Source organism: Acinonyx jubatus, chromosome A2, assembly GCF_027475565.1.
Source record: "Acinonyx jubatus isolate Ajub_Pintada_27869175 chromosome A2, VMU_Ajub_asm_v1.0, whole genome shotgun sequence".
NCBI lineage: Eukaryota > Metazoa > Chordata > Mammalia > Carnivora > Felidae > Acinonyx > Acinonyx jubatus.
This window is the reverse complement of record NC_069383.1, coordinates 66,467,035-66,493,813: the sequence shown is the minus strand read 5'-3', so window position 1 is coordinate 66,493,813 and position 26,779 is coordinate 66,467,035. Positions and strand designations below refer to the sequence as shown.

At 37.7% G+C, this 26,779-nt stretch overlaps 1 protein-coding gene across 1 annotated transcript in view; it reads left to right on the top strand.

Annotated features, from left to right (window-relative positions):
- GLCCI1 (glucocorticoid induced 1) overlaps nt 1–23,093 on the top strand; it is a 104,305-nt gene extending 81,212 nt beyond the window's left edge. Inside the window, exons 6-8 of the mRNA XM_053220328.1 lie at nt 4,633–4,843; nt 18,920–19,040; nt 20,190–23,093. Of these exons, the coding sequence (XP_053076303.1) occupies nt 4,633–4,843; nt 18,920–19,040; nt 20,190–20,532 (675 nt within the window). The 3' untranslated portion in view covers nt 20,533–23,093. The remainder of the gene's footprint in view (nt 1–4,632; nt 4,844–18,919; nt 19,041–20,189) is intronic.
- Nucleotides 23,094–26,779: the final 3,686 nt, after the last annotated feature.

Below are 26,779 nucleotides of genomic sequence, written 5' to 3'. Positions count from 1 at the left end.
TTTTTAGCTATTATGAATAATGTTGCTATGAAATTCATGTATGAGATTTCATGTGAACATGTTTTCATTTCTCTTGGGCATATACCTAGTTGTGGAATTGCTGGTATGGTAGCTCTTTGTTTAACCTTTTGAGAAACTGCCAGACTGTTTTGCCAAAGTGGCTGCACTTTTACATTCTGCACTACATGATTTACTTGTATGGAGGTTCCAATTTCTCCATCTTTACCTATACCTGTAATTCTGTCTTTTTTTATTACACCCATCCTAGTAGATGTGAAATGGTATCTCATGGTGTTGCTGTGCATTTTCTGAATCTAATGATATTAAAGACATTAAGCGTCTTTTCGTGTGCTGTTGGCCATTTGTGTGTCTTCTTTGGAAAAGTGTCTGTTTACAACATTTATAAAACTGGATTATTTTGCCTTTTTTCTATTGAATTATAGAAATTCTTTATAAAGTTTTTTTTTTATTTTCTAGATACAATTTCTTATTAGATGTAGGACTTGAAAATACCCATCCTTTGGTTGTCTCTTCACTTTTTATTTTCTTGATGATGTCCTTCAAAGGACATTTTCAATTTTGATAAAGTTTGATTTATTGTTTTTCTTTTGTTTACTTGGTGTCATATTTGTATACTTGGTGTCATACTTAAGAAACCATTACCTAAATATAAGGCCACAATAATACTTGTGTTTTCTTCTAGGAGTTTTTTAATTTTAGGTTTCTGTTGTGGTTAGGTCTTTGAACCATTTTAAATTTACCAAAAATGCTTTATAAATTACCTCTGTTCCAGAAAAGTAATCTGGGCACTACTGCATGTGAACGTATATTTGGCCACATTACAAATACATACTCAACAAAAGAAAGCATAGAATAACCTTTGACTTAATTATCTCTCTGATTTTTTTGAACCAAAATAATGATTTATGTCAAATGTGTATCTGATTCCTTTAAATAATGTGCAGGTTTTAAAAGTTAATTAATTTCAAAAGTCACAGAGTCCAATCTTACATTTGTAAAATTAAAACGTAAAACTTTCTTTCAATTCTCAGTATTGCTTATTAGCAGATACGAGCATTATGCATAATTTCTTGTGATCCTTCTTGACGTGTGTATGTGTGTGAACGTAGTGAATCATTGTATGAATGCACCATAATTTAGAAGTTCCATGTTGATGGACATTTACATTATTTTCAGTTTTTGTCATCTCAAGCAGTGGTTTAGGAAACATTGTGTACTCCTGCAAACAATTTCTAACAGTGAAATTGCTGGGTCAAAACATTTGTATGTTTAAATTTTGATGACTATTGCTAAAATTGTCCTCCCGAAAGGTTGTGCAATTTTTTTCTTCCTAGATGTTTTATTTAAATTTTTAATTTATATTTATCATGCTATAAAGACATTTTTGGAAATTATGTCATCTCTTAGCACATCATCATTAAAATGTTTCCTTTATACGTTAAGTAACGTTTAAAAGCATTAATGTAAGGAAGTGAAATTGGTTTAATTCTTTGAAGATGAAAGAATCAGTCACATATTTGCTGATCCTTAAGAATATCAAAACAAACTGTACTAGAATATAAAACTTAATAACATAATCTCAAGAAAACAAAAACACTAATTCAAAAAGATGGGTGCATGCCTTTGCTTTCTGCAGCATTATTTAGAATAGCCTGGATATGGAAGCAACCTAAGCGTCCATTGACAGATGAAGAAGATGTGGTGTGCGTGTGTGTTTAATATATATATAATTAATCTATAAAATATATGAAAGTACATATGAATATAAATAAAACACGCACAATGGAATGTTACTCAGCCATAAAAAAGAATGAGATCTTGCCATTTGTGATGATGTGAATGGACCTAGAGAGTATTATGCTATGTGAAATAACTCAGAGAAAGACAAATACCATATAATTTCACCTGTCTAAAAACAAAACAAATGAACACACAGGCCCATAAATACAAACTGGTGGTTGCCAGCAGGGAGAGGGTGGGAGGATGAACAAAAAAGGGGAAGGGGAGTGGGAGGTATATGCTTCCAGTTACAGAATAAATAAATCACAGGGATGAAAGGTACAGTGGTTATAGTAATAGCGTTGTGTGGTGACGGGGTAAGCTACATTAGTGGTAAGCATCGCATAATGTATGGACGTGTCCATTCACTGTGTTGTACAGCTGAAACTAATGTGCATTGTGTGTCAGCTATACTTAAACAGGTAAAATTTTTATACAGTTCTGCTTTTAAATAAGTTATATTCTAATTTCACAGTAGCCATTTCAGAATTACTCTAGGGTAACCTACACACTTACAGCTACAATACTAATTTTTAGAATTTTTTCGATTGATGATTAAGTGTGCCTCAAAGTTTTAATAAACAAAATGTTACCATTAGTGAGCCTGCCAATAACTAAAGAAAACTGTCCTGTTAAGTATATCAGTCTTCTAAGCTTTTATATTTTCCCATTGTTATTTTGTGTAAACAGTAAATTTTTAAAATCTGTTTTGTTCTTATAATTCTTGTACTCTCTCATAACAAAACAAAGTTGGTGAAGGAGATTGGTATATATTACCCAGTTATAGATTAAGGAATGGGAATACAGAAAGACTGTGTTTATCAAATAGGACATGAATGAAAGATAACTCAAATTCTTAATTTTTTTAATTATAGATTTATGCATCATATTTTTTTACTGCTTACCAATACTGACACTTTTATTAAAGTAACATTTTCCTTGACAGATATCTAAATTTTAAGAAATAATTCTGTCATGAAGCCCTCAAATATAATTTTGAAAATGGCCTTTCCTTATGGGTTACCCCGAGAACTTCACACATCTTATATTGCGATACAATTTTGTCCAAAAACACCTGCGCCAATGGTTTATTCTTTGTTCATTCTAACATTTAGTGTAGAATTGTAATTAAAATCTAAATTTATTTAAATGAAAGAAAAAATTTTAAAGTAACATTTTCTTAGCGTTTGACCAACGAAGTTAATATTCCTTTGGGAATATTTCTTTCTTTAATTGGAAAGTTTTACTTTCTTATTTGTTTACAAAATGAACTAATATTTACATAATTGAATATTCTCTTTATAGTAGGGTAGTCATTATCAGGATGCTATAGTTTTGGTTTAACAGCATTGTATAGATAAATGAAGTTTTTATTTCAGTAGTTAATGGTTTCAGCCTTGACTTAACTTGGTTGTTCGTTATAGAAAAATTGACACGTTTTGAATCTTGTCTAATTTTATCATACTCCATTATCCCTCTGACAGTGTTTCTAAAAACTCTGAAATGACAAAGCTCAGAGTAAAAGCAGTACATGGTAAAAATATGTTGTAAATACACTAAGTGTGTATTTGTTCTTTTTCTTAGCATTGCAGTCTTGCCTCTATAATAACAAAATACTTTAAGTGATTAATGCATAGAATTTTACTTGTTGAGTTTACTTCGTTAGCACACAGATTAGGAAAATGGAGTAAGATTTCCTTTACAGCAGAAGCAGAGTATGGGGTGCCTGGGTGGCTCAGTCCGTTAAGCGTCCGACTTGGGCTCGGGTCGTGATCTCACGGTTCGTGAGTTCGAGCCCCGCGTCGGGCTCTGTGCTGACAGCTCAGAGCCTGGAGCCTGCCTCAGATTCTGTGTCTCCCTTTCTCTCTGCCCCTCCCTCACTCATGCTCTCTCTCTCTCTCTCTCTCTCTCTCTCGCTCTTGCTCTCGCTCTCAAAAAAAAAAAAGAGTAGAGAGCCCACTGTGACAGAGGCTCCCATGCCATTTAATTAGTGTGACATCAGAAGCACTAAGTTATAGGTTCTTTATTTGTAAAGACTCTGGAATAATGAACTGTAAGGACTTTTCAGGTCTAAAACCTGTGTTTTTGTGATTTTAGTTTCATTTCTATTTAGTTTCATTTCTATTTCATTTCTATTCTTGTTTTTGCCACTCAAAACAATGCATTGGAACCAAGCAAACTTATGAATAGTGCTAGTTAGAGGGATACCAAAACAGTAGAATTGTTTTGAGTTATGTTAACATCCTTTGTTTAATAGTAATAGAATAAATCACTTTATGAGAAATTTGGGGTAATTTGTAAAGGAAATGGAAAACAGTTCTGTTCCTGATCTCTAAAAAGTTGAAATGAAGAATGGACCAATAGAAATATCTACCCCTGTAAATATGAGATTTTACTTTTCTTACTAGCAAGTCAGAGTAATTTCTTGCACAGTTTGATAACGTCATTTGACAAATGTTTGTTGGTTGTCTGCTATGTGCCAGACACCGTGGTGGGCACTAGGGATACCATGTTTAAACAAAGCCCCTACCCTTGAGGAGGATTCTGGGAAGTGCTAACCTACGAATACATACAGAGGGCTATGGAATTTGTAAAGCAATTTATCCTTCGTATTTGAGACCGAACTCCATCAGGATTTGAAATAAATTTTTCATTCGGTCAAGGCAATGTGCAGAAATCAACCTCAGATACAAGAGTGGTATCTTACTCTCTGAAGAAGCAATTATGGTAAGCTAGCAGTGGAATATGAAAACAAGGACAGCGCCGTGTGCTTCTGCACGAATCAAGGGTGTGCGCTGTCGCTCACGCGTGTGACGGTGGTTTCTCTTCTAGCCTTTGGAGATCCCAGACGGCCGAAGGGCCCCGCTCCCCGCCCACTACCGGAGCAGCAGCACCCGCAGCATCGACACGCAGACCCCCTCCGTGCAGGAGCGCAGCAGTAGCTGCAGCAGCCATTCTCCGTGTGTGTCTCCCTTCTGTCCCCCAGAATCCCAGGATGGGAGCCCTTGCTCCACAGAAGATTTACTCTATGATCGTGATAAAGGTGAGGATGAAATCACCCACTTAGAGGGTTTGTCGTAGGGCCTTGCTCATTCTACTTTCTTTGTCTTAGACCATTACATCACTTTTTGTTTTCTTTTGTGGGATGGGGGGATTGTAAAGGATTGGCTGATCTAGGTTTGTTCATTGGTTTCCCGTACCCCCTTCTCTGTGACTCGCACAAACATCTTCCATAAATGTGTCAGAGAAGCACAGCGCATGGTTCTGACAGTTAACGAAACCTGTAAGCTCTAAGATGGAGTGCGCACAGCTTTACATCATGTAACACGCAGGTCATTTCTTGGTGTTGTCCAGAGCTATTGATGGTTATGGTAGAGTTTATGTTTCTCATGCCTACAGTTCGATTTCTGTAATCAGATTGACTCAGGAGGAAGTCATTCTAGATATTCTGTTGGAAGGATGGGTGTATTTTGAACCAAGTAGGTAAAGTTAAATAAGTACCTACAGGATATCAGGGGTTGTCGTGGTATATAGATGAATTACTAACGAACACTGGTAAGAGGGCAGAACCTCTGGGATTTCTTGTTACTTGTCAGGGCTCAGCTGTTTCCCCATGTCTCCTGTACTTGTGTCAGGCACTTGGCCACCACTGACTCTTGCCTTGTGGTTTCTGGCCCCCTCAGACCTAGACACAGAAGGCAACAAAGATTGCCCAGGCTCCACCTTCCTAGTTACTTTCGAAGAAACACTGAACTTATTTTATGACACATGTATTGCTTCTCGCCGTAGAGAAATACACCATAGGTGGCAAAATTTTTAAAACCTAAAAAGGCAAAGTTTACAGTATCCTATAGGATTTTTGTGGTCCTTGCCCTGATTTGATTGCTAGTCCCCTTAATTTGTTTTATTTTGAGGTATTCTTACATTTAAATGGCCAGATTTGAAGTGCTCAGCCCAGTGAATTTTTACATATGTATGTGCTCACGAAACTACTACCTAGATCAAGATACAGAACATTTTTTAGCATCCCAGAAGGCTCTCTCAGGCCCCCTTCCCCTCTCCATCTGGAGGTAACCACTGTTGTGACTTCCATCGCCATAATTTAGTTTTTCTGTGTTAACGTATTTTACAGAAATGGAATGGTACATGTGTATTCATTCTCGTGTCTGGCTTCTTTCACTCATCATTATGCCTGACTCTCTGCTGAGATGTTAAGTAGAAGTTACTTTGGGCTTTGTCTTCTGCTTTTATTTCTGTGGGTGGATCTCAGCAGTTCTCCGCTTTCTTTTCACCTTCCGTTTTTGAAAAGCCTTGTGAACTCCCTTCCTCCATTAAAGGTGTATTGAAGACAGTACTTTAGGCATCTCTTTGCTTCAGGTGGGAAGGCTCCCATTTCGGAGAATGTCAGACTAGGAAACTTATTTCACTGAGGCATCCTACTGGAGCAAACACCTTTAGTCACATCCTCACAATATTTACTATGGATGTTTCACAGTACAACAAAGAAGAAAACACCTTGCTTTGGGTGGGAGGATTTGTTTTGAAGGTAACTGGAAATTTTAAAGAAGAGTAATTTGTTTGAGGCTACCCAGGTGGTAAATGGATAAAAGGGTCGGTCCGATTGATTCCACAACCTGTGTTCTGTGTTCTTTCAGTAGAAAGGATAAGTGTGGTTCAGGTTGAATACTGTTGCTGTTTATTAACACCTATAGTTGGGTTAAAATGAAAAGTAAAAACAGCAGTAATAATAAAGCTAGGAAATTAATTCTAGAGTTCTGTTTTCTTCTAAGCTTAATATTGTGGATAATTGAGAGACACTGAACCGAAAAGGAAATATATTAGGAAGATGATAAGTGAGTTCCATTTTGGTTAACTGTTTGTGAGATTGCCTTTTAGGGCCTCTAAATGACAGGATGCAATGAGGCAGATAAATATATGGTTTCTGCAGTTCAGAAGAGGTACTCACTTAGATCCTCAGTTTAAAATATACACTGTTTTTACATATAACATAGAACATGTGTAAGTTTAAGGTACACAGTGTAATGATTTGATACATGTGTATGTTTGCAAAATGTTTACCACATAAGGTTAGTTAACGTATACTTGACCTCACATAACTACTTTTTTGTTGTTGTTATGGTGAGAACATTAAAGTTTTACTCTCATAGCAACTTTGAAGTATACAGTACAGTATTATTAACTGTAATCACCATGCTGTACCTTAGATCCCCAGAGCTTATTCATCTTATAACTGAAAGTTTGTCATCTTCGCATGTCTTCCTCCCCTAGCAACCACTGTCCTACTCTCTGTTTCTGTAAGTTTGATGTTTTTAAGATTCTACATATAAGTGAGATTGTACACTATTTTTCTCTGACTTATTTCACTTACCATAATGCCCTTAAGGTCCATTCATGCTGTTGCAAATGGTAAGATTTCCTTTTTCATGGCTGAATAACATTTCCTGTGTGTATGTGTGTGTGTGCGTGCATTTTCTTTATCCATTTATGGCCACTTAGGTTATTTTCATGTTTGGGCTATTACAAATAATGCTACAGTGAACATGGGAATGCAGGTGTCTCTTCAAGATACTATAATAGTCTGAATTCTGACCATTTCTTAGATAAGTTAGTCCTTTTTTCTAAGACTTTTCCTTTTTTTTTTTTGGTGTATTTTCTTCTATGTATTTTTATTCTAACACAAATGTTTTTTTGTTTTGTTTTGTTTTTTGTGTTCCTCTTGGTGGCTTTGTTTGTTTGTTTGTTTTAAAGTAAAATGAGAACACTGGTCCGGATCATGTCTAAGGCCAACAATTTTTTTCCTAATAATTAAAAAAATATTTCTTAGTAAAACAGGGTAATAATACATACCTCTTATCATTATTTGGGTTATTAAGATATTATAGTAAAGTGCTTAGCACAACCATTGGTCCATAGTAAACAATAAATTGTGCTGGGTATGGCTAATAGTGACTTTAAAAAAAAAAATCTCTGTAGAAATTATGGAATCATTTTAGACATTTATTGTTTTCTACAAGACTATTTCAGCTTGGGAATTAAGATACTAGTTTATCAACATATTACCATAATTAGCTTTGAGCACTACTTTGTGATTAAGATCAAGCTGATGTTAGTGTTCCCTGAAAAAATTAGGTGACCTTCTATTATAATGCGAACTTTCTAGTTCTCAAATCAACTCCCCTCTTTGTGAAGAAAAAATTAAAATAACATCTGTCTCTTTTATATATGCATGTATATACATATACATACACACGCATGTATTTCAGAATTGAGGATGGGGGTTTATGTATTCAACTGAGTTTATACTTCTAGTTTAAGAAACATTTATTGAACATGGATGTATGTCAGATGCTCCGCTAGGGAGTAGAGAAATAGAGTTGAATAGGATGTGATAATCTGTTTTTAAGAAACTTATAGTGTAATATGGGATAATAGTAATGTAAACAAATAATACACTAGTATACAAGAACATTCAGAATACTGAAGATACAAAAGAGGGAGTTGTTAGTTTTACAGTTTCTGATGTCAGTTAAACTATAGAGTAGTCTCTGACTCATTACTTCTTTGTGTACAGTCCAAATTTTGTTTTTTAAGATACTGATTCCATCTTATAATATGCATTTTCTGCAATAAAGCATAAATTAGTCTTTGATTTCCAGTAAAGAAAAAAAAATGGAAGCTATAGATTTTGAATAGGTTTGTATTATTAACTATGAAAACAGAATTGGTACTGTAATTTTGTAGTCAACTAGAATATATTGGGAGTACCTACATATTCTGCACTTACTGTAGAGAATTCGTTCTGTGATAGAATAGTTAGTTCAGACATTGTTAGGCACCTGGAAAGGCATACTCAAGAAAGGAGAGGGAGAGCCATTGTGAATACATGGGCTCATGAGAGATGTGCTGGTGAGCTGATTATTTTTCTAAGACTCATCTGTGGAATACTTATCCTTTTCCTGATTTTGCTAACATTGTTTCTTCCTATTTCTAACATATGTTCTTTTCTATGAGCCATGTATCATTTGAGACCTATAAAATAATTTTAGTGGATTATTAGTATATTGGGTTTTTCTTTGGCTATTTCGACTGCCGTGCCATGACAAAAACACTCTGACTATTGAGAAAGGTCCAGCCATTAAGAAACTATTTTCAGGTTTGAGGTGGGGTTTTTTGTTTGTTTGTTTTTTTCTTTTTTTTGCTAGGTTTTTCCAGTGACCTGAAGACTGAACGCAGCCTGGTCACATGTCTAAAGTTGTCAGGCTAATTAGCCTAATAACCGCCATGGTTCCTACTGTGTGGAGAATGTCTCATCTTGACATCCTCAGAACATACCCAAAGAGTTAGGCTAAGTTCTTTCACATTATCATGCCCAAAATGCAAGGGAGATAAATAGTGATTTATATAATACAGATGGCAGCATCAAAACACGCTGTTAGCAGCTCTGCCTGCATTCTTTGCTGTTAGCCAAACCGGTGCTGGGCAAGCCACAGAATCGAGACTTCAGTCTGCCACTTACAGTTGATCTTTGGCACAATTCGCGTAGGCAGTTGTTATAAAATTCTGCAATTTTGCAAGATATTGTGGAAACATTGATTCTAATCATAAAGTCAGCTGAACCATTCTCCTCGGGCCAAGTACGGAGAGTTCAATTCCAAGAGTCCACAAATTGGTTACTTGGAACTTAAACTGTACTTTCCCACAAGAACAACGTATGTTATGTGGATGGAGTTTCCCAGGGCCAATGCATAGAAGCCTATTTACCTCTTACTGTGATTAACTCATAAATATTAATAATCCTGAACTTTGGGGGTTAGGACTGAGCAGGCCTTAGTTGTAGGAGAGAAAAAAATAAAGTATTATCTTGTCTTTTCCGGGTTCAGAGCTGACACTAGTCAGACTTTTGAAAGAGACTCTTTTTGACATCATCTTATTCCTTCCTACACACATTTTAATTCTATTTGCGTTTATGTCTAGGGCTGTATTGCTTAACCTTCTTCAACCTTTGCCCTTAACATACTTAAATGCTCTATCTTCTAGAGAGCTTAATCAGCTGAGATTTTGTGGTACATTTCTTTTCATGTTTTATATTGTTAAATAGGTTGGATATACGGCTTTTAGCGACTGCATCTTAAAATCACTGCTTCTGATCCTGAGTCTGTTTCTCTATCAAAAGATTATCTCCACATAGTTCTAGGATCCCTTGTTACCCTAGAAGAACCTCTTTTGGTAAAATGACCAGGAGTATAGAGCTACAACACAAGAATTATTCCATAGGCTAACACTGACCTGTTCTAGAATCCTGTCCCTAATGTCATCTTCCCTGTTTCTCTTTTTCAAGGTAACATGTAGAATCTTATATATTCCCATTGACAGCACATAAGAAGCATCTAGTAAATGCCTTTTTCCCCTCTTTAGGAAAATGTTCACAATCATATGGATGGCAGATGCTGTGCTAGCCCTCTGTGGATGAGTTACTATTTATAGTTGAAAACTAAGTAATAAGTATACATCTCCATTCTAGCAATTACAACCCAGAGTCTAGAATAGAAGCAAACCAAAATTTATTAACAAACGTGCATATATGTTTCACTTAATCTCCTGTTATCTATTTACCAGAATACAAGCTCCAGCAGGAGCAGATAACTTTATTTTACTCATTGCTTTATCCTCAGCATAGAGTAGTGCCTATCATAGAGTAGTGCTTAGTGGAGACTTCTTCAGGTATTCCTTTAAGGCCTGTCTTTATGGTATGTCCACTTTTTAAGGATATATTTTTTAGCTGTGTTGAACATCAGTATCTTTTTTTTAGGCTGTTAAATTATATTATGAGGCCTTTGAATGTTCGGGAAGAGTGTGATAATGTTCCCCTCCCCGATCACCACCAAAAAAAAAGACAGTACAGAGAACTAAACAACTAAGATTATGCTAATTTAGTGATAAGGCCTTTCGTGGGGAAGAAACCATAAAGTCCAAATTCCCTTTTGAAATTCAGGGAAAGGAAGTAACTGCTAAAATCCATATCATCTTCCATTCTGATCATGACTGGGCACAAAATAGGGTATCAACTAGGCCTGTTGATACCCCCAAAAGGGGATCTGTTCAATTTTTTCTCCCTGTTATCTTCTGTGTTCCTCTAGGAAAAATACCAACACATAGAGGCCATTGCTTACACTGGGTCTCTTGTGACACTAACAAAAGTCAGGCCCAATAAAGCTTTCAGATTTTAATTAGAATTCAGATTACCTGAGCTTTCAGACTTTAATTAGAAGCATGGGATGTTAGATTGGAAGGAACTTGATCATCATCTTGTCTCCTCCTCCTGTCTCCAGCAAGGACACTACAGTTGAGACAGATCAAAACCTAGCAAGACAGGGAGCCTAACGGTAATGAGCTCTGACTCTGGTGCAGCCTGGTTGAATCCCAGCTCTGCCACTTAGTAATTATGTGTCCTTGGGCAAGCTACTCAACCTCTCTTGTATCTCAATTTCTTAATCTGTTAATTACAGATAATGATGGTACCTGCCTCCTAGGATTGTTAATAGTGATTAAATGTGCTCAGGTGATTTTACCTTTGTCATCTCCTATAATGTTACCACAATCCTGTGAGTAGGGAGGAACATTATTAAGAAAGGGGAAGCTGAGGCTTAGAAAATAAAGTAACTTTCCTAAATTCTTTGTAGTCCAGATGACAACAAAGATCTTCTTTACAAACCTCATACTACTACTTGCTGCCTCTTTTGCAGGAGGAATAGCCTTATATGGGCAATCAGCTGTGAAAGGGCCTGTGTGTGGAGAACAGTAAGAAACTGTGTGGCTAGAGCACAGAGGTGAATGGTGGCGAGCAGAAGCAGTGAGAGTAGAGAGGTAGAAAGGCCGGCATTTCATAAGGGGCCTTGTAGGCCTTGCTCAGAGAAATGAAGGACCAGGTAAAGATCTTTGTCAGCTAAAGGACACGACCAGATTTATCTTTAAGGGCTACAGCACAGGTGGAAGTACAGAAGTGGAGAGAGAGCAGGAGGACCAGATAAGGTAATTTTTGGCAGTCTAGTCCCGTGGTCTCCAAATTTGATTTCTTACATGTCCTTTGCAGCAATTTTTGATCTACACCATTAATATAAGTTCATATATTTCTAAGTTATGTATGTACTTGATTCGATCCACAAACTAAATATGTATTAGTAAAGCATACTTTCTTATTTTTAAGGGTAAAAAGTGTGTGTAAATGTTCTAAAAATCTTGCATGTCAGCACATTGTTTCATGCCTCTCAGTTGGGAAACCACAGGGGCAGGGGAGAGAGATTGAGGGGGTGCAGAGATGTTGGAGGAGAGGGACTAAAGAGGAGTCTGCAGCATCTGGTGGCTGATAGATGGACGAGGTCAGGGAGGATAAAGGCCAAGTTCTATCAGAGTTCTAATTTGGGAGATGGAGAAGGTAGATTATTACCATTAGTAATTAGGCAGTGAGTATCAAAGAAGGAACAAGCTTTAAGGTGGAAACAGTGATAAGTTTAAGATTCCATGTTGGTTAGTGCCTAAAGACACTATAATACCATTTTTCTTTAGCAAGAATTGGGGGTAGAAAGTAAATACCAAGATTTCCCTAGTACATTAAGACAGCATTTGTAGCATTTTTCTTTGCCACCTTCTATTTTGCACATAGTTAAGTGCTCAGCAAATATTTAAGTGAGCATTTAAAATTACGGTGAAACTTTGGGGTGCCTGGGTGGCTCAGTTGGTTAAGCATCTGATTTCGGCTCAGGGCATGATCTCACAGTTCGTGAGTTCGAGCCCCATGTCAGGCTCTGTGCTGACAGCTCGGAGCCTGGAGCCTGCTTCAGATTCTGCCCTCTCACTTTCTCTCTGCCCTCCCCTGTTCATGTGCTCGCTTTCTCTCAAAGATAAGTAAACATTAAAAATTTTTTTTAATTACAGTGAAACTTTTATTAGAAGTGTTTATTTTTCCTCATTAGGATACTTCAGGAGTAGTTTAATATGAATAGTGTGTTTTAAAATGTTTTTTGAAAACTGATGTCCCTGGAAATATTTCTATTTAAAAAGCTCAAGAATATAAAATCTAAGATGGGGAACACCTGGGTGGCTCAGTCAGTTAAGCATCCAACTCTTGATCTCAGCTCGGGTCTTGATTGCCGGGTCAGGAGTTTAAGCCCCGTGTTGGACTCTGAGCTGGGTGTGAAGTCTACTTTAAAAAAATGAACAAAAAAGATTGTATCAGAATGATTTTCCTGAGATCCTTAATTACATTACTTTTCAAGATATAAAATATTCTCTGTAAACTGAAATTTTTCTGTGTGAGCATTGTGATGTATATGTATAAGAGGCTGGATTTTAGTCTATAAACTGGTTTGAAGACTGTCTTCAGTAAAGTGATTTGCTTTCATTTTGAACTGCAAGGTCAGATAGTCAAATTCAGAGTGACTAGTTAGCATATCAATGACTCCAAGTCACATTAGGAGATAATAATAAAGTGTGCCATTCTGCATATCAAGATTATGTTTGTGGAAGAAGAATTGTACTTATTGTGAGTACACAAAAATAAAGGAACAGCTATGATTGTTTACTTAATTTTTAAATTGATATCAATTCAATGAATACTTAGGGAACGATGTGATTAGAACACTTGCCCACATATGACAAATATTTGATTAATGGACCAAACATTTGGAATGTAAGTTAAGCCCATTAATCAAAACACAATCTTAATTTGAAATAAAGTTCAAAAATATAAGTAGCGAAGGTTCTGATGGTCATTATTCCTCCTTACCCTTTGTTGAATGCCAGTCTGAGGAAGATCTTAGCTGTGGTTGATGACTTGTTTTATTAAAATTCTGTAACCTTCTCATAAAAGGTTGACTTTGAAGTTTTAGGGGAACCTTACAGACTGTTTGTAAAAGCCAAAATTTCTCTTTACTTGTCCCCAGTTTGGTCTTGGAGTTAACTGAACTCCTTTTCAATACAATCAGTAATCACAAACAACTGGTTCCAAATTGTTTGTTGCCAAGAAAGGCTATATAGTTTTATGTTTCTCCCAGTTTCATTAGGCCATCAAACCACACTACAGCTGATAATTTCATTTCCTGAAGCAAAAGAAGTAATTTTAATGCTAGAGTAGTAATTGTTTAGGTCCTATTTAGTCAATCATATTTCTAACCTACCTCATCATTGGCTTTTAATTACACTCCTCATATGTCATTGAGTATAGTTTTGGTTGAACTCTGCCCTCACTTACCCAGGCTCTTACCTCCACTGTGAAGACAGAATTACATTCTACTGGTTAGGTCTTTGTAGAGGAATCTGTAGAATCTATGCTTTAGCCATTGATTTTAATTTCAGGATGATAGATTATATGCTAAAGGATGACTTTATGAACTGGCAGGGTTTATGCTAGGCAGTCTAAACTGGGGAATCTGGTACTCCAAATATCACCCTGCCTTGCTCCCAGACACAAAAATCTCCTCTTTTTAAGTACCTGAATAGAAGTAGAATGTGCAGATCTATTAAAAATTATTTTCTGTTCCCCTCTTCTGCCAAGAGAAAGTAGAATAGGCACTTAATTTCTGAATGGTTCACCTTCTTACATTTGCAAACAGTGAAGGGTATGTTCTTTCTGCTATTATGGTCATATTCAGACCATATGATTCAGGCACTGTCCTAATTCTTTTCGCACACATTTTTCATAGCTATCCTATCAGTAATTAGTCCCATTTTGCAGATCAAAAAAGGGATCAAATTTTTCGTAGGTCATGGTGTTAGGCCTGATAGAAGTCAGGCAGCCTGACTCCAGACCAGTGCTTTGACCTTTTCATGATTGGGTCTCAAATTTGGCTCTGCTGTAAAAATATTTGGGGGCTTTCCAAAAAAAAAAAAAAAAAGAAAGAAAGAAAGCAACGAGGCAGCATGTGCTGGGGAAGAGCCCCAGACTAACTAAATCAGAATATCTTAGGGATGAGGTCTGGACAGTGGTATTTATTGATATTTTTGAAACATCTGATGAGTCTAATGTGAAACCAAAGTTAAGGACTACTTACTGTGCTATTACATTACTTGTTTTAGTACTAATTTCTCTTAATTTGATAGTGATCTGATAGAGATAAAGCACATCTAAAGACTTAAGACTAATAAGAACCATGGCAAAGATTTTACATACCTACCCACAGAATGTCTTAACTGTATAATATCATTTTTTATACTGGAATTGTGGGCCATACTTAATATACCAGAAATAATGAGGGCCATATATAAGGAGAGATTCAGAAAACTCTTAAACAATAAAAGTACATGTAGTTTTTTTTTAACATTTATTTATTTAATGTTAAATAAATTTTAACATTTATAAACATTATAACATTAATAAAGAGGGAAACACAGAATCCGAAACAGGCTCCAGGCTGTGAGCTGTCAGCACACAGCCTGATGCGGGGCTCGAGCTCACGGACCGCGAGATCATGACCTGAGCCGAAGTCGGATGCCTAACCGACCGAGCCACTCAGGCGCCCCAAAGTACATGTAGTTTTAAAAATATTGTTTTTGTATGTAAAAGCCAATTTTCTCCTTCTCCCCAAATATTAAAAATATTCGACAACCTACTTATATTTTAATGGTAAATATGGTACACATGTATAAGTTTTCCCAAACCAGTAAAAGGTTTCCATACTACTAATTTCCAGAGTTGGGTGATTCTTTATAAAGATAGATGAGACTGTTAAAATACAGACAAATATGTAAATAATCACATTTTTACATTTAGTTTTATTAATTGACATTGGCTATAAGAATATAAAGTTACACTTAATGAGAACTACAGGTCTAGTTATTTCTTACTGAGGGATGACAGAATGTGAAAATTTATCATGCTTGTGAACAGAAGTGATTGAATTAAGATTACCATGAAACTCTCATCTTGAATCTCCTGAGCAAGTGTGTTTACCTCACATTTGTAATGTTCTGTTACTGAAATGTGTTTATTAAATTTGGCACCGAGTTCTAAACGAATCAGCTAGACCCCAAGTCTGGAATGGGTAGAATAGGTTGTTCATGTGGGTTGGTTTTAAATCATGCCATTTTGTGAAGCAAAAAAATACTTGTTAGAACCATTAAGAAAGTCACAGAATTTTCGAGTTAGGAGTGATCATTTCTTTAGTTATATAGAAACTCAGAAAGGCAATTGTGTTTAAGGTTTTACAACTAGTGACAGAACTGAGACCTCAGACCACGGGTCTCCATTTCCTGTTCCTCTTTGCTGTCTACCAGATCATATACTCACCTGAGGGGAAAAAAAAACAAAACTCCAGATTGAACAAATCTGTTAATAGTTTCAATTTTTGGGAGTACCTGAGTGGTTCCGTCAGTTAAGCGTCCAACTTTAGCTCAGGTTCTGATCTCACAGCTTGTGAGTTTGAGCCCCACGTCAGGCTCTGTGCTGACAGCTTGAAGCCTGGAGCCTGCTTCGGATTCTGTGTCTCCCTCTCTCTCTGCCCCTCCCCCCAGCCCCTCCCCCCCCCACTCACTCTGTCTCTCTCTGTGTCTCAAAAATGCATAAACATTAAAAAAAAATTTTTTTTCTAAATAGTTTTAATTCTCCTTTCAAGCTTTATTTTTCCAGACCACCAAAAATTCGAATAAATGTTATATGTATAGTTCAACAGCAACAACAAAAAAACCTCAACTTTTTAATTGAAAAGGCAAGGAGATGTAATAGTACCAAATATGATCTATTCTAGGATAGCAATATATTTATTTATTTTTTGTTTAACATTAGCCACCCCTTCTCCCCTAAACTAGAACAAGAATGTTTAAGTGGGGCGCCTGGGTGGCTCAGTCAGTTAAGTGTCCCACTCTTGGTTTCGGCTCAGGTCATGAACTCACGCTTCGTAAGTTCAAGCTCTGTGTAAGGCTCTGTGCTGCCAGTGCAGAGCCTGCTTGGGATTCTCTCTCTCTCTGTCCCTCTCTCCCTCTCTCTCTCAAAATAAATAAATAAACTTTAAAAAAACTATTTTAAAAAAAGAATGTTTAAGTAGGTAAAGCTAAAACTATAAGCTTCTGAAATTTAAAAAAAAATTAGGAATAAAACTATTTAATTTATTGTAAATTGTTAATAGGAAGATAATCAGTTTTATACATTGTCCAGCTCCTGTCTAGCTTTCAATTCTGGGAATGTCCCTTGAAGTCATTAATAAAGTCATGAGAGAAATCAAGCAGCAGACCTGGTGATGTAGTAAGCAGTAGAGCCCAAAAGACTGTAGCAGTGGCCGAGGTGACTTTTCTTACATGCTGATGGGGTGAGTCCTTGACTGCTGACATGGCCACACTCCCGCTGACAGCAAGAAAAAGTCTTCTCACAACCATGAGAGCCCAGGGTTTCAGGCCATTTGTGCCCTCCTTGGAGAATACCATCACCAGCCAGAACCTCCACGGAGACATCACATACCATCTCCACAGGGCTGCTTGCTGCCTGGATAATAAAGCAGGGTCAGGCTGTGTTTTTGTATTACACCAAGCTCAAGGTCTCGTTGTCACCACTTTTTGATTGTAGACCAATCTTTCTGGTCTTGCTCAGCTCAAGTAGAGGGCAGCAAACTCAGACTCTAGCCAGGTTAATGAGGTTTTGCATTCACCTAAGAAAGAAAATTATATCCTTCCTCCTGCCTTCCATTTGTTTAAATACTATAAGATGAGTATCGACTCTGAGAAAATCTTTAAATCTGAATGACATGTGAAGAAACGGAACTTAATTCTAAGACCTAATTCCTTCCAACAGACAGTGTGTAATCTGCAGGAACATATGTAACAGTAGTGATGGAGAAGGGGTGGTTTTCTAAGGTTTCCCAATTGTGTGGCCTTTTTATTTTGTAGGGAATGATTTCCCAGCCTGAGATACAGCCATATGCAAATATAAGCACACATCTCCATTTCCAAGACTAACCTAGGTGCTCTTTGACTCACTTACCAAATACAACTAAGTGTGCCTCAAGAGTCTACTAAGCATGTATTATAGTTTATTAATGATGATGAAAACATCCCTGTTACTCAGATTCTGAATGTGGTGCTGTGTTGTGTAGCCTAATCCAAAGCAACTTATCAAAATTGTGACAACCTTAATTATGACACCAAAGCCATCTTTCAAAATATACATGAAAATAATACATCTCAATAGATCATGTGCTTCGTATTTTAGCAGTGAGAATTGGTTTGCATTAAGTCAGAATTTGTTTAAATGGGACTATTGTATTTATACAGGTACGTTACTGACTTTACAACTTGGCATCTTACAAAGATAATGACACATTTTGGTGGATTTGATTTTCCAAAATCCTTTGCCAGGTAGGAAAGGGAGAAATTACATATAGGTTTTATGACTTTTCATGAATAGACCATTTCTTTTTTTGGTCAAAAATATGAAGAAAACATATTAGGTAGAGATGCTTTTAGATTCCTCATGCTTCTAATAGCAAAAATACAAACTGCTGGAAAAACTATTTTATGTAGACATTTTCAAGGCAAATTTCTGAGTAAATTCCATTTTTCATGATGGGCTGAGGGAAAATGATATTATGTGTTACAAACCTGTTTTTTTCCCCCTGTATACATCTGTTCATGGTGTAATGAAAGTAAAAGTAATATTTCTGCTAAGAAACTTTGTAATGGAGATTATTCCACATGCAAAAATTTTTAATTAAACCGGTTGGATGGTGAGAAAACCTAGAGAACCCTGTGTTATAACCTCTTATATTTCTTTTGCATGATTTATATATATTGCCCCATTCATCTACATTTTGAAATACATACTGCTGTAATTGTTTTCAAGATGATAGCGCTGCTTTATTCAAAATGCAGTTTCTGGACCGAAATATCCTCCTTTTATTTTCTGTGGTATGGCAGATAACTGTTGCATCGCATCTTTTATTTCTAAGAAATGTACTACACAAGGGTGTTAGTAATAGCTCTGCAAAAAAGGAAGCTCTGTGGTGGAAGCAGAGGGGCCATAGTGGATAAACTGTGCAAAAGGCTGCTTGTTTGGAAATCAAATTTAATTTAAAAGAGCTTTCAATCACTAGTTAATATAACTGCTTTAAATTTACAGACAGTGGGAGTAGCTCACCGTTACCCAAGTACGCTTCATCTCCCAAACCAAACAACAGCTACATGTTCAAACGGGAGCCCCCAGAGGGATGTGAGCGAGTGAAGGTCTTTGAGGAAATGGCGTAAGTAATGTCTTTTCTATCAGCTGGGATCTGCAAAGCTGTAAAGCTTTTTTTACTGAGACCAGTTGATTACAGATGAATCAACTACTCCATCCAGCTGATAACGTGTCTCAAAACCAAATTATAAAAAGAAAATTGAATAAGCAGAAGGGATCTTAGTGTAGCATTGGAGTCTGTATGCTGGAAATACATAAACTTAATACAGAAACTTGGAAATTCATCCTTACTACCTAAAATATCTATTTTTGATCACTAAGAATTTTCCTCTCAAAACCTCTGTTGATTTAGATGGCTAACAAGGAGTTTAGCGGCAAATATCCATGTGTGGCTGGCCTTACGATAGTGATGCCCCAAACCAGAAGGAAACTAACATGTCTCCCTATAGACGCTATCTAGCATGTGTATTCATTTAATGGAGACAGTTTTTTTTTTCTTTTTGAATTTTCAGTGCGCATTAAATTAGAAATTAAAGAAGAGGTTCATGCTGTGAATACTTGGCAGAGTAGCTCAAAAAAAAAAAGAAAAAAAGACTCTGTGGCTCTTAGACTCACTCATCCCTTTGTCCCAGTGCAAGTGCCTGGGGAAGGCTGCTGTACTCTTGCAACCTGGAAGGGGACAGAGACTGGTCTTGCAGGAGTTGATGGCTAAGTTCTGGGAGTAGGAGGGGAGGAAAGGCTTCAGGACCCTGCTCCGCTGGGCTGTGACCGGCTCTTTGAGAAATTTTCTGATCTGTTGGTAGATGTGTAGCAATGCAGAAAAAGGAGGAAATGCTTAAAACCAAATATAGGATTAGGTCATCCCTCTCCCATTGCACTTTTTCTTAACAGAAAAGGTCATTCTAACCTTGCATAATCTTCAGCTATAACGTAGGAGGTTTTTCCATCTTCCTAAATGATTGAAAGCAAACTAATGATCTTAGAAAAAATTTGCCCAGTCCTTTTGAAGATCCTTTGGTGTCAAAATTCACTCAGTGCTGTGCACATCCGTAGTCTGCCAGCTGACTTGTGCTATGGAAGATGTTTACCCCTCTGTGTACACTTAACTCATTCCCTGCCATTCGCATTGTAGCTGTTGTAGAGAACTCCAGCTAAGTGAGAAAGTTTGGAAGTTGTTAGTGATTATAAATGTCATTTTGTCTTATGGTTTTAGGTCTCGTCAGCCTATCTCAGCCCCTCTCTTTTCATGTCCTGACAAAAACAAGGTTAATTTCATCCCAACCGGATCAGCTTTCTGTCCTGTAAAACTTCTAGGCCCTCTCTTACCTGCCTCCGACCTGATGCTCAAGAACTCTCCTAACTCTGGCCAGAGCTCGGCTCTGGCCACTCTGACCGTCGAGCAGCTCTCCTCCCGGGTTTCCTTTACATCCCTTACTGACGACACCAGCTCCGTGGGCGCCACGGAGGCCTCCGTCCAACAGCCGTCCCAGCAGCAGCTCCTGCAGGAACTGCAGGGTGAGGAACACATCTCTGCTCAGAACTATGTGATCATCTAAAGTGAAGGGGGAGCTGGCCTCTACCCTACCTTCATGGATTAGGAACTAGACCTCAGACATCTTATCTGCATGGAGTGACAAACTTTTTGAACACCACCACCACCAACAGAATACTTATCAGCATCATAAAGTATCTCTTGACACTGATCTTGGCAGGGACGGAACTCCTATTCAGCAGTTTTTGTGGAAAGCAGTAATGCTTGCAAAATGTGTGTGTCATTCAGCATTTTAAGTGGAGACTATGCATTTCATAGTATGTTTGACAGAGTAGTAGTGTGTCCTGTGTTTTGTTCCAAATTCTTCAGTATAAATAAGCTCTATATCAAAAAGTTGCCTGTCTAAATAGAAAAATGTCTTGCTGTGTTTTGTCCTATGGAAAATACTGTACTTCAGGATTATGTTTACAATTGATCCAGGTGTTTGTTTCTAACTTCTGTAATACATACAATGCAAAAAAATAAATAAATAAATGGCCACAACAGTTGCACAGTGCCCACCCTATGGCCTAGCTTCAGGTACTTCAGTTGAAGTCTAAACTCAGGTAACTTGGAATGTATATCATATTGGGATATTAAATATTTCACAGCTAAAAAGCTAAAGAGGGAACATCACTCTTTTGCCTTTCCTTATTTTCTGCATTTCCCTTTCCTCATTACATTCCACATTCTTAGAATAAGAAGTGCATTCAACCCTAGGAGAACAATAATCCTGGACATGGGTGAACATGAGGAGAACCAGCAAATCTGTGGTGTCTGACATCACTTTTGTCATGCGGTTACAAGTAACACAACTGTTGAATCCACTGTTTCAACATGTGTAGATGTGGCTTTTTTTTTTTTTTTTAAACAAGTTCAGGTGTTGCTCAGTTAATGACTGTTCTAATGTTGCAAATAAAGCGTCTGATACCAGGCTGTATGTAAACATTCCAATTGTGTGTAATGGGATTTAAAAACAAGAAAGTCTAGGTTTGATTTCCAAACAAGTGAACTTTCCCAGGGGATGGTGGAGATTTCTTGTTTATGTTGCCCATCAGGGTCATGAAATGCCATTGTTTTAGCTAAAGGCATATTAGTGTTCAGTTTCACTTTTGGAAATGCTTTAATTTGCAGGTTGAAAAATGACACGCTTTGGGTTAATTGTTTTCCTCAAGCACTTGAGGTGTGCGAGTCACATTTGTGTGGAGAGAGAGCATGCGGGTCTCAGATGCTGTGCACATTAGGAAGCAGGTTCTTTGGTGACTTACATGGCGGTCACTCACAGCTGCCTCATTGCATCTCTCCTCACAATATCATGGATAGTTCTGGTAGTATTTTGGATGTGCAAAGTAAAGCCTATACCCAAGTAAGCAGTCTTGAACTCACAGACTTGACCCGAATTCTCAACAGTGTGAAGAGAGCCCTAGATACTCTTGAGTGGTCATTGGAAGAGCCCAGCTCTCAGACTTTGTTTTCTGCGGCGCAAAGAGGGTATCCTAAAGCAGAGGGAGGTTTTTGTATTTTTATTCCATTCTTCAGTTCAGTAAAACACAGAGTTGTTTCATCTGTACCTACTACAGTATATGGCACAGTTTTCTTAACAGTTAGGGGAATAGGTGCCTACAGTTATAGGAACGTTTCAGTTCCTTTCAGTCATTCCTCGGGATTTCTTTGTTTTATTTCCTAAGGAGGGTGAAGAAAGAAGAAGTGATAAAGAAAGCAACACCATTGATTTTTTTTTTTTTAGAAATGGTATATATATATATGTATATGTTTGTGTGTGTATGTATTTTGTGTATTATTTTTTCATGATTCCAATTATCTTCTTTCCACCAAAGTTTGCAGTAATATTCTCTCCTGAAGGTGCATTCTGGCTCCTTTAAATTAGTCAGTGTTATATTGTAGGAGACTGTCATGGAAAAGGACTCAGTTTACTTTTGCCATTTTCACAGGGGAACCTTTTAAAACAATCTCTTCAGCAGCAGACACCTTTAACCCTAATAATCTCAGGCCTTGATGAAAATACTATATTTTGTAGATTATGGTTAAAGGGAGAAAATTATTCTGTAAGATAAATATGAGCTCCATTAACTTCTGATATCTGGTTTAGCATTACATAATGTATTGATCTTATGCTCTGCTTTTGTCCAAATAAGATGCAATAGTATCAATATCAATTTCTGAAAGATGGACTCAATGCTTTTTTGGTGATGAAATCTGATGTACGATATTTATAGTGACATGTGCTTTTATTTTCTCATGAGAAACTAAATATTGTGTTGTACATTTGTTCTTAGCATATATTAAAGTTCCGAACCAAATGTGTTAAAGCTTATGCTTTGCCATGTAAATTTCCCAGAAGTTGTTGAGCTCAAATGTATCCTACATCCAGCTGTAGAAATTTGTCAGAAATTGTTTAAATTTTGTACATAGTTGTACTGTTTAATTCTAGCCACTGCGCTGAACAGTATTCGAGTTACCATACAATATGGCTTTACACAAGGAAATGTGTGGCTTTTGTTTTGTATTTTTTCAGTATAGAAGTTCCTGTGTCTTATTTAAATAAAGTTATTAGTAAAACCAGAATAGTTCACCTATGTTTTTTGGAACGATTTGTTCGTAAGCACCTTGCCCAACAGAGATACACTTAGGTCAGGGTGATGGCAGTATCTGGTGCTCACTGAATTCCTGACCTGTATCTCTGGTGCTGGAGGAACTCTGACCGGATCAGATTTCCACAGCCTGGTTTCCTCTTGACATGTCATTTACACACTTTCCATCACACAGTAAGAAGCTGGATGTCTAAAGTTCCAAGTCTTTGTACCGCTCCCAACTGTGTGAGCACCTCAAATAGAGAAAACACTGCCCTTACATTTTTATTCGACACCTAAGAATTTTTTATGGAAGTAATTCTTTTTATTGTTTTTTATTTTTTTAATGTTTATTTATTTTTGAGAGACAGAGAGATAACAAGTGGGGGAAGGGCAGAGAGAGAGGGAGACAAAGAATCTGAAGCAGGCTTCAGGCTCTGAGCTGGCAGCACAGAGCCTGATGCGGTGCTTGAACTCACAGACCACGAGATCGTGACCTGAGCTGAAGTTGGACAGTTAACCAACTGAGCCAGCCGGGTACCCCAAAGTCATTTTTTTTTTAAGTCCACTGACATCACCTCAAAGGAAGTTGTGTGTTTCTTACAAAGAAAACTGCAGCAAAAAATTTTAAATTGTTTACTCTTTTTATTTAGGTTTAGATTTGGGATAAGAGGGAGAAAACCTTAACAGAACAAAGGAGTTCTTGATGTTATGCCCAGTTATCCAGATAGGGTCATGATAGGCCTCATGGTGGCCTGAGAGCAAAACAGACTACTTTGAGAAATAATTTGCCAGCAGTCTTCTTCATTTCCGAAGCATATCTCCTCAAAGAGGTTGGTAAGATTTTACCTTTAAATTTAGCTTAAAAATGTGTAATTAGCTATGTTTTGGGCTGAAGAAAAAGTAAAATATAACTTTTCAATGGTGATGTTTATCAACAGTTTTCTTGAAGATGATACATAACTTGGGCAGGAAACGATCTATCCGAGGTTAAAAGTCCACTGCAGGTGACTGTGAAGGAGAAAGTGGAATTCTCAGCTCCGTTTCTGCTTGACTTGATCACATAAGCTTAATATAAACAGCCCTGAGAAACAGGTCAGTATTGCAAATTAAAAAAAAACAAAACCCAAACCTAAGGAACAAGGAGAGAGGGGAATTAGGTCTAGATCTAAGTTTTAGCCTTATGCTAGCTAAAAATAATCACTTGAAGTTTATTCATGAATATTTCAAAATAAATGTTTGCTCCCACCCCTTCCATCTCTGAAGTTCCATTATCCCTACATGTTCCCAGCAGCTCCTACCTTCTACCCCCGCTTGAAACGCACAAGTCTTTTTTCCCCTCTCTACATACCTTTGGTAAACTCAGGGCTTTTTGGAACTCAGGAGCTTTGTATGGGTCCCTTAATTCACACCTGGAGTCACAACCTAGCATTACAGTTCCAGTTGTCTTGGGGGCATCTCCTCTCAGACTTACTGTCTTATCTCAACTTCACAGATTGAATGGAATGAAGAAGTCGTGTCCCGTGTTGTACTAAATCAGAATACATCCCAATTCTTCCTTTTTCCCTGAAGACAACTGTAGTTCTGTGTTCTGAAGTTTTCTCCACCTACCTCTCTCACATTTGCCTCTCTGTCTTCCTATTTATCTCCCTAAATTTCAAGCTGCAGATCAGACCGTATGTCTTGTGGATGAATTTCTTTTGAAATGGGATTCTGATGGCAGGGAAGCAAGATCATTTAGTATGCTAGATTTCCAGTAACCCCTATAGCTGTAGACCAGGGGTCGGCCAGCTAGTGCCTATAGCCAGATGTGCTGCAGGCCTATTTTTGTGAATAAAATTTACGGAACGAAGCCACACTCATTTGTTTATGTATTGCCTATGGCTATTTTGCAGGACAGTGGCAGAGTTAAGTAGTTGCAATGGAGACAGTCTGGCCCACAATGTCTAAGATAATATTTTACTGTCTGGTCCTTTACAGAAAAAAATGTACCAACCTTTGACATAGGCCAGAGAGCAAACTGGGTTTGGGTAACTTGTATCATACACGTGGTTGTTTTAAAAATACGTCCATAAATCTTTTGATACTCCTCTTTGAGAGGTAGAGCTTCATTTTCCTCCCCTTGAAGTTTGGGCTGGACTTGCTTAGAAATGGAATCCAGCAGTGATGGGCTGTCACTTCTGAGATTAGGCTGTAAAAGGACAGGCTTCTGTCTTGGGTGTGCACTCTCCTGGATTATTTGCTATGGGAGAAGCTCTATTGTGAGGAGACCAAGGCAGTCTTTGCTGAGAGAGACCCACATGGCAAGTAGCTATGGCTGGCAGCTAACGCTGAGGCTCCCCAGCCCACAGCCATGTGGGTGAGCTTGGAAGCAGATCCTTCAGCCCCAGTGGAGCCTTGGGATCACTGCAGCCCAGCCAACAGCTTGTCTGCTGCCTCATTAGAGACCTTGAACCGGACCTGCTAAATCCTAGGTTCCTCACACTCAGAAACCGTGTGGGACAAGCTGTTTGTTGTTCTAAGGTGCTGAGTTTAGGGGTAATTTGTTACATAGGATTATACAGCTAATACAATAAAGAGCTGCCCTGCCTGCCTCTCCCCCGCCCCCCAACACGTACCCATTACTGCCAGCAAGATCACCCAGGGTCTTGTGCCATCCTGCCCCCACCCCAGGTCCAGAAAATGAGGCTTGCCTTTTTGGAATGAACACTTCTTGAAGAAAGCTCTGTGGGACTAGGTCGAACACAAAGCTTTCTCATACAGAATTTTGTTACCTGAACCACCCACAGGGTAAGTCTACAGTATGTGCCTAAAAGTTATCTTGTCCAGTATTAAACCATCTTACCTACGACAACTAATTGGGGGGAGAAATTAGACTCTCGCAGAAAAGTGTTTGCTGTGGAAAATGATGCAAAAAGAGGCAGGATAGGTGATCAGTTTTCAAAGCTGGAGAAAAAAAAAAAACCAAAATCTCAAGAAAATGAGAAATATTTCTACCTCAAATGTCTTAGTTTCTATCCTTAACAGGAGGCTGGTGACCCATTGGTTCTAAAACGGCCTATTCCATTTCACAGGCATTTGTGTCTTTCAAAAAAAGAGGAAATTTTTTTCAAAGGTTCCAGATCAGTTTGGTGACGGCCCCTCCCATTTAAAACAGCCATTTTCTTAACACTAAGAATTTGAATAATTGGATCACTTTTCCTACAAAAGATTTTCTGATAACAAGGAATGGGTCCCCTTTCACACTATAAATTCTACTCAACTCTTGGCATCAGCTTTAAGCATGACTTTGATGACATTCCTTTAGCCAGAATTGGGTAAGGTCCCGTAGGCAATGGATGTTATTTCAAACCACTGTCTGGAAGCAAGCGGGATAAAAGGTGGATGTAGGGCTCCATAAGGACCTGCCAAATGGGGAGAAGGGTTCATGCAGAAAGGGCAAACCATTTCTCAGGTTTTCTATTCCACTTTGTAAAGGAAAAGGGTTATACTCCAGGGACAGAAGTTAACAAAGGACACCGCTCATGTGCTGCAGTAAACAGCCTACCATTTTTCATATGGACTGAAATCAAGGCAAACAAGGTAATCTTAACTCACTCTCAATCTGACTGTTTGATTATAGTCAAAAACCTGGTGTGGTCTCTCCTGCTTCCCTTTCCTGTGACCACCCTGGGAGCTACT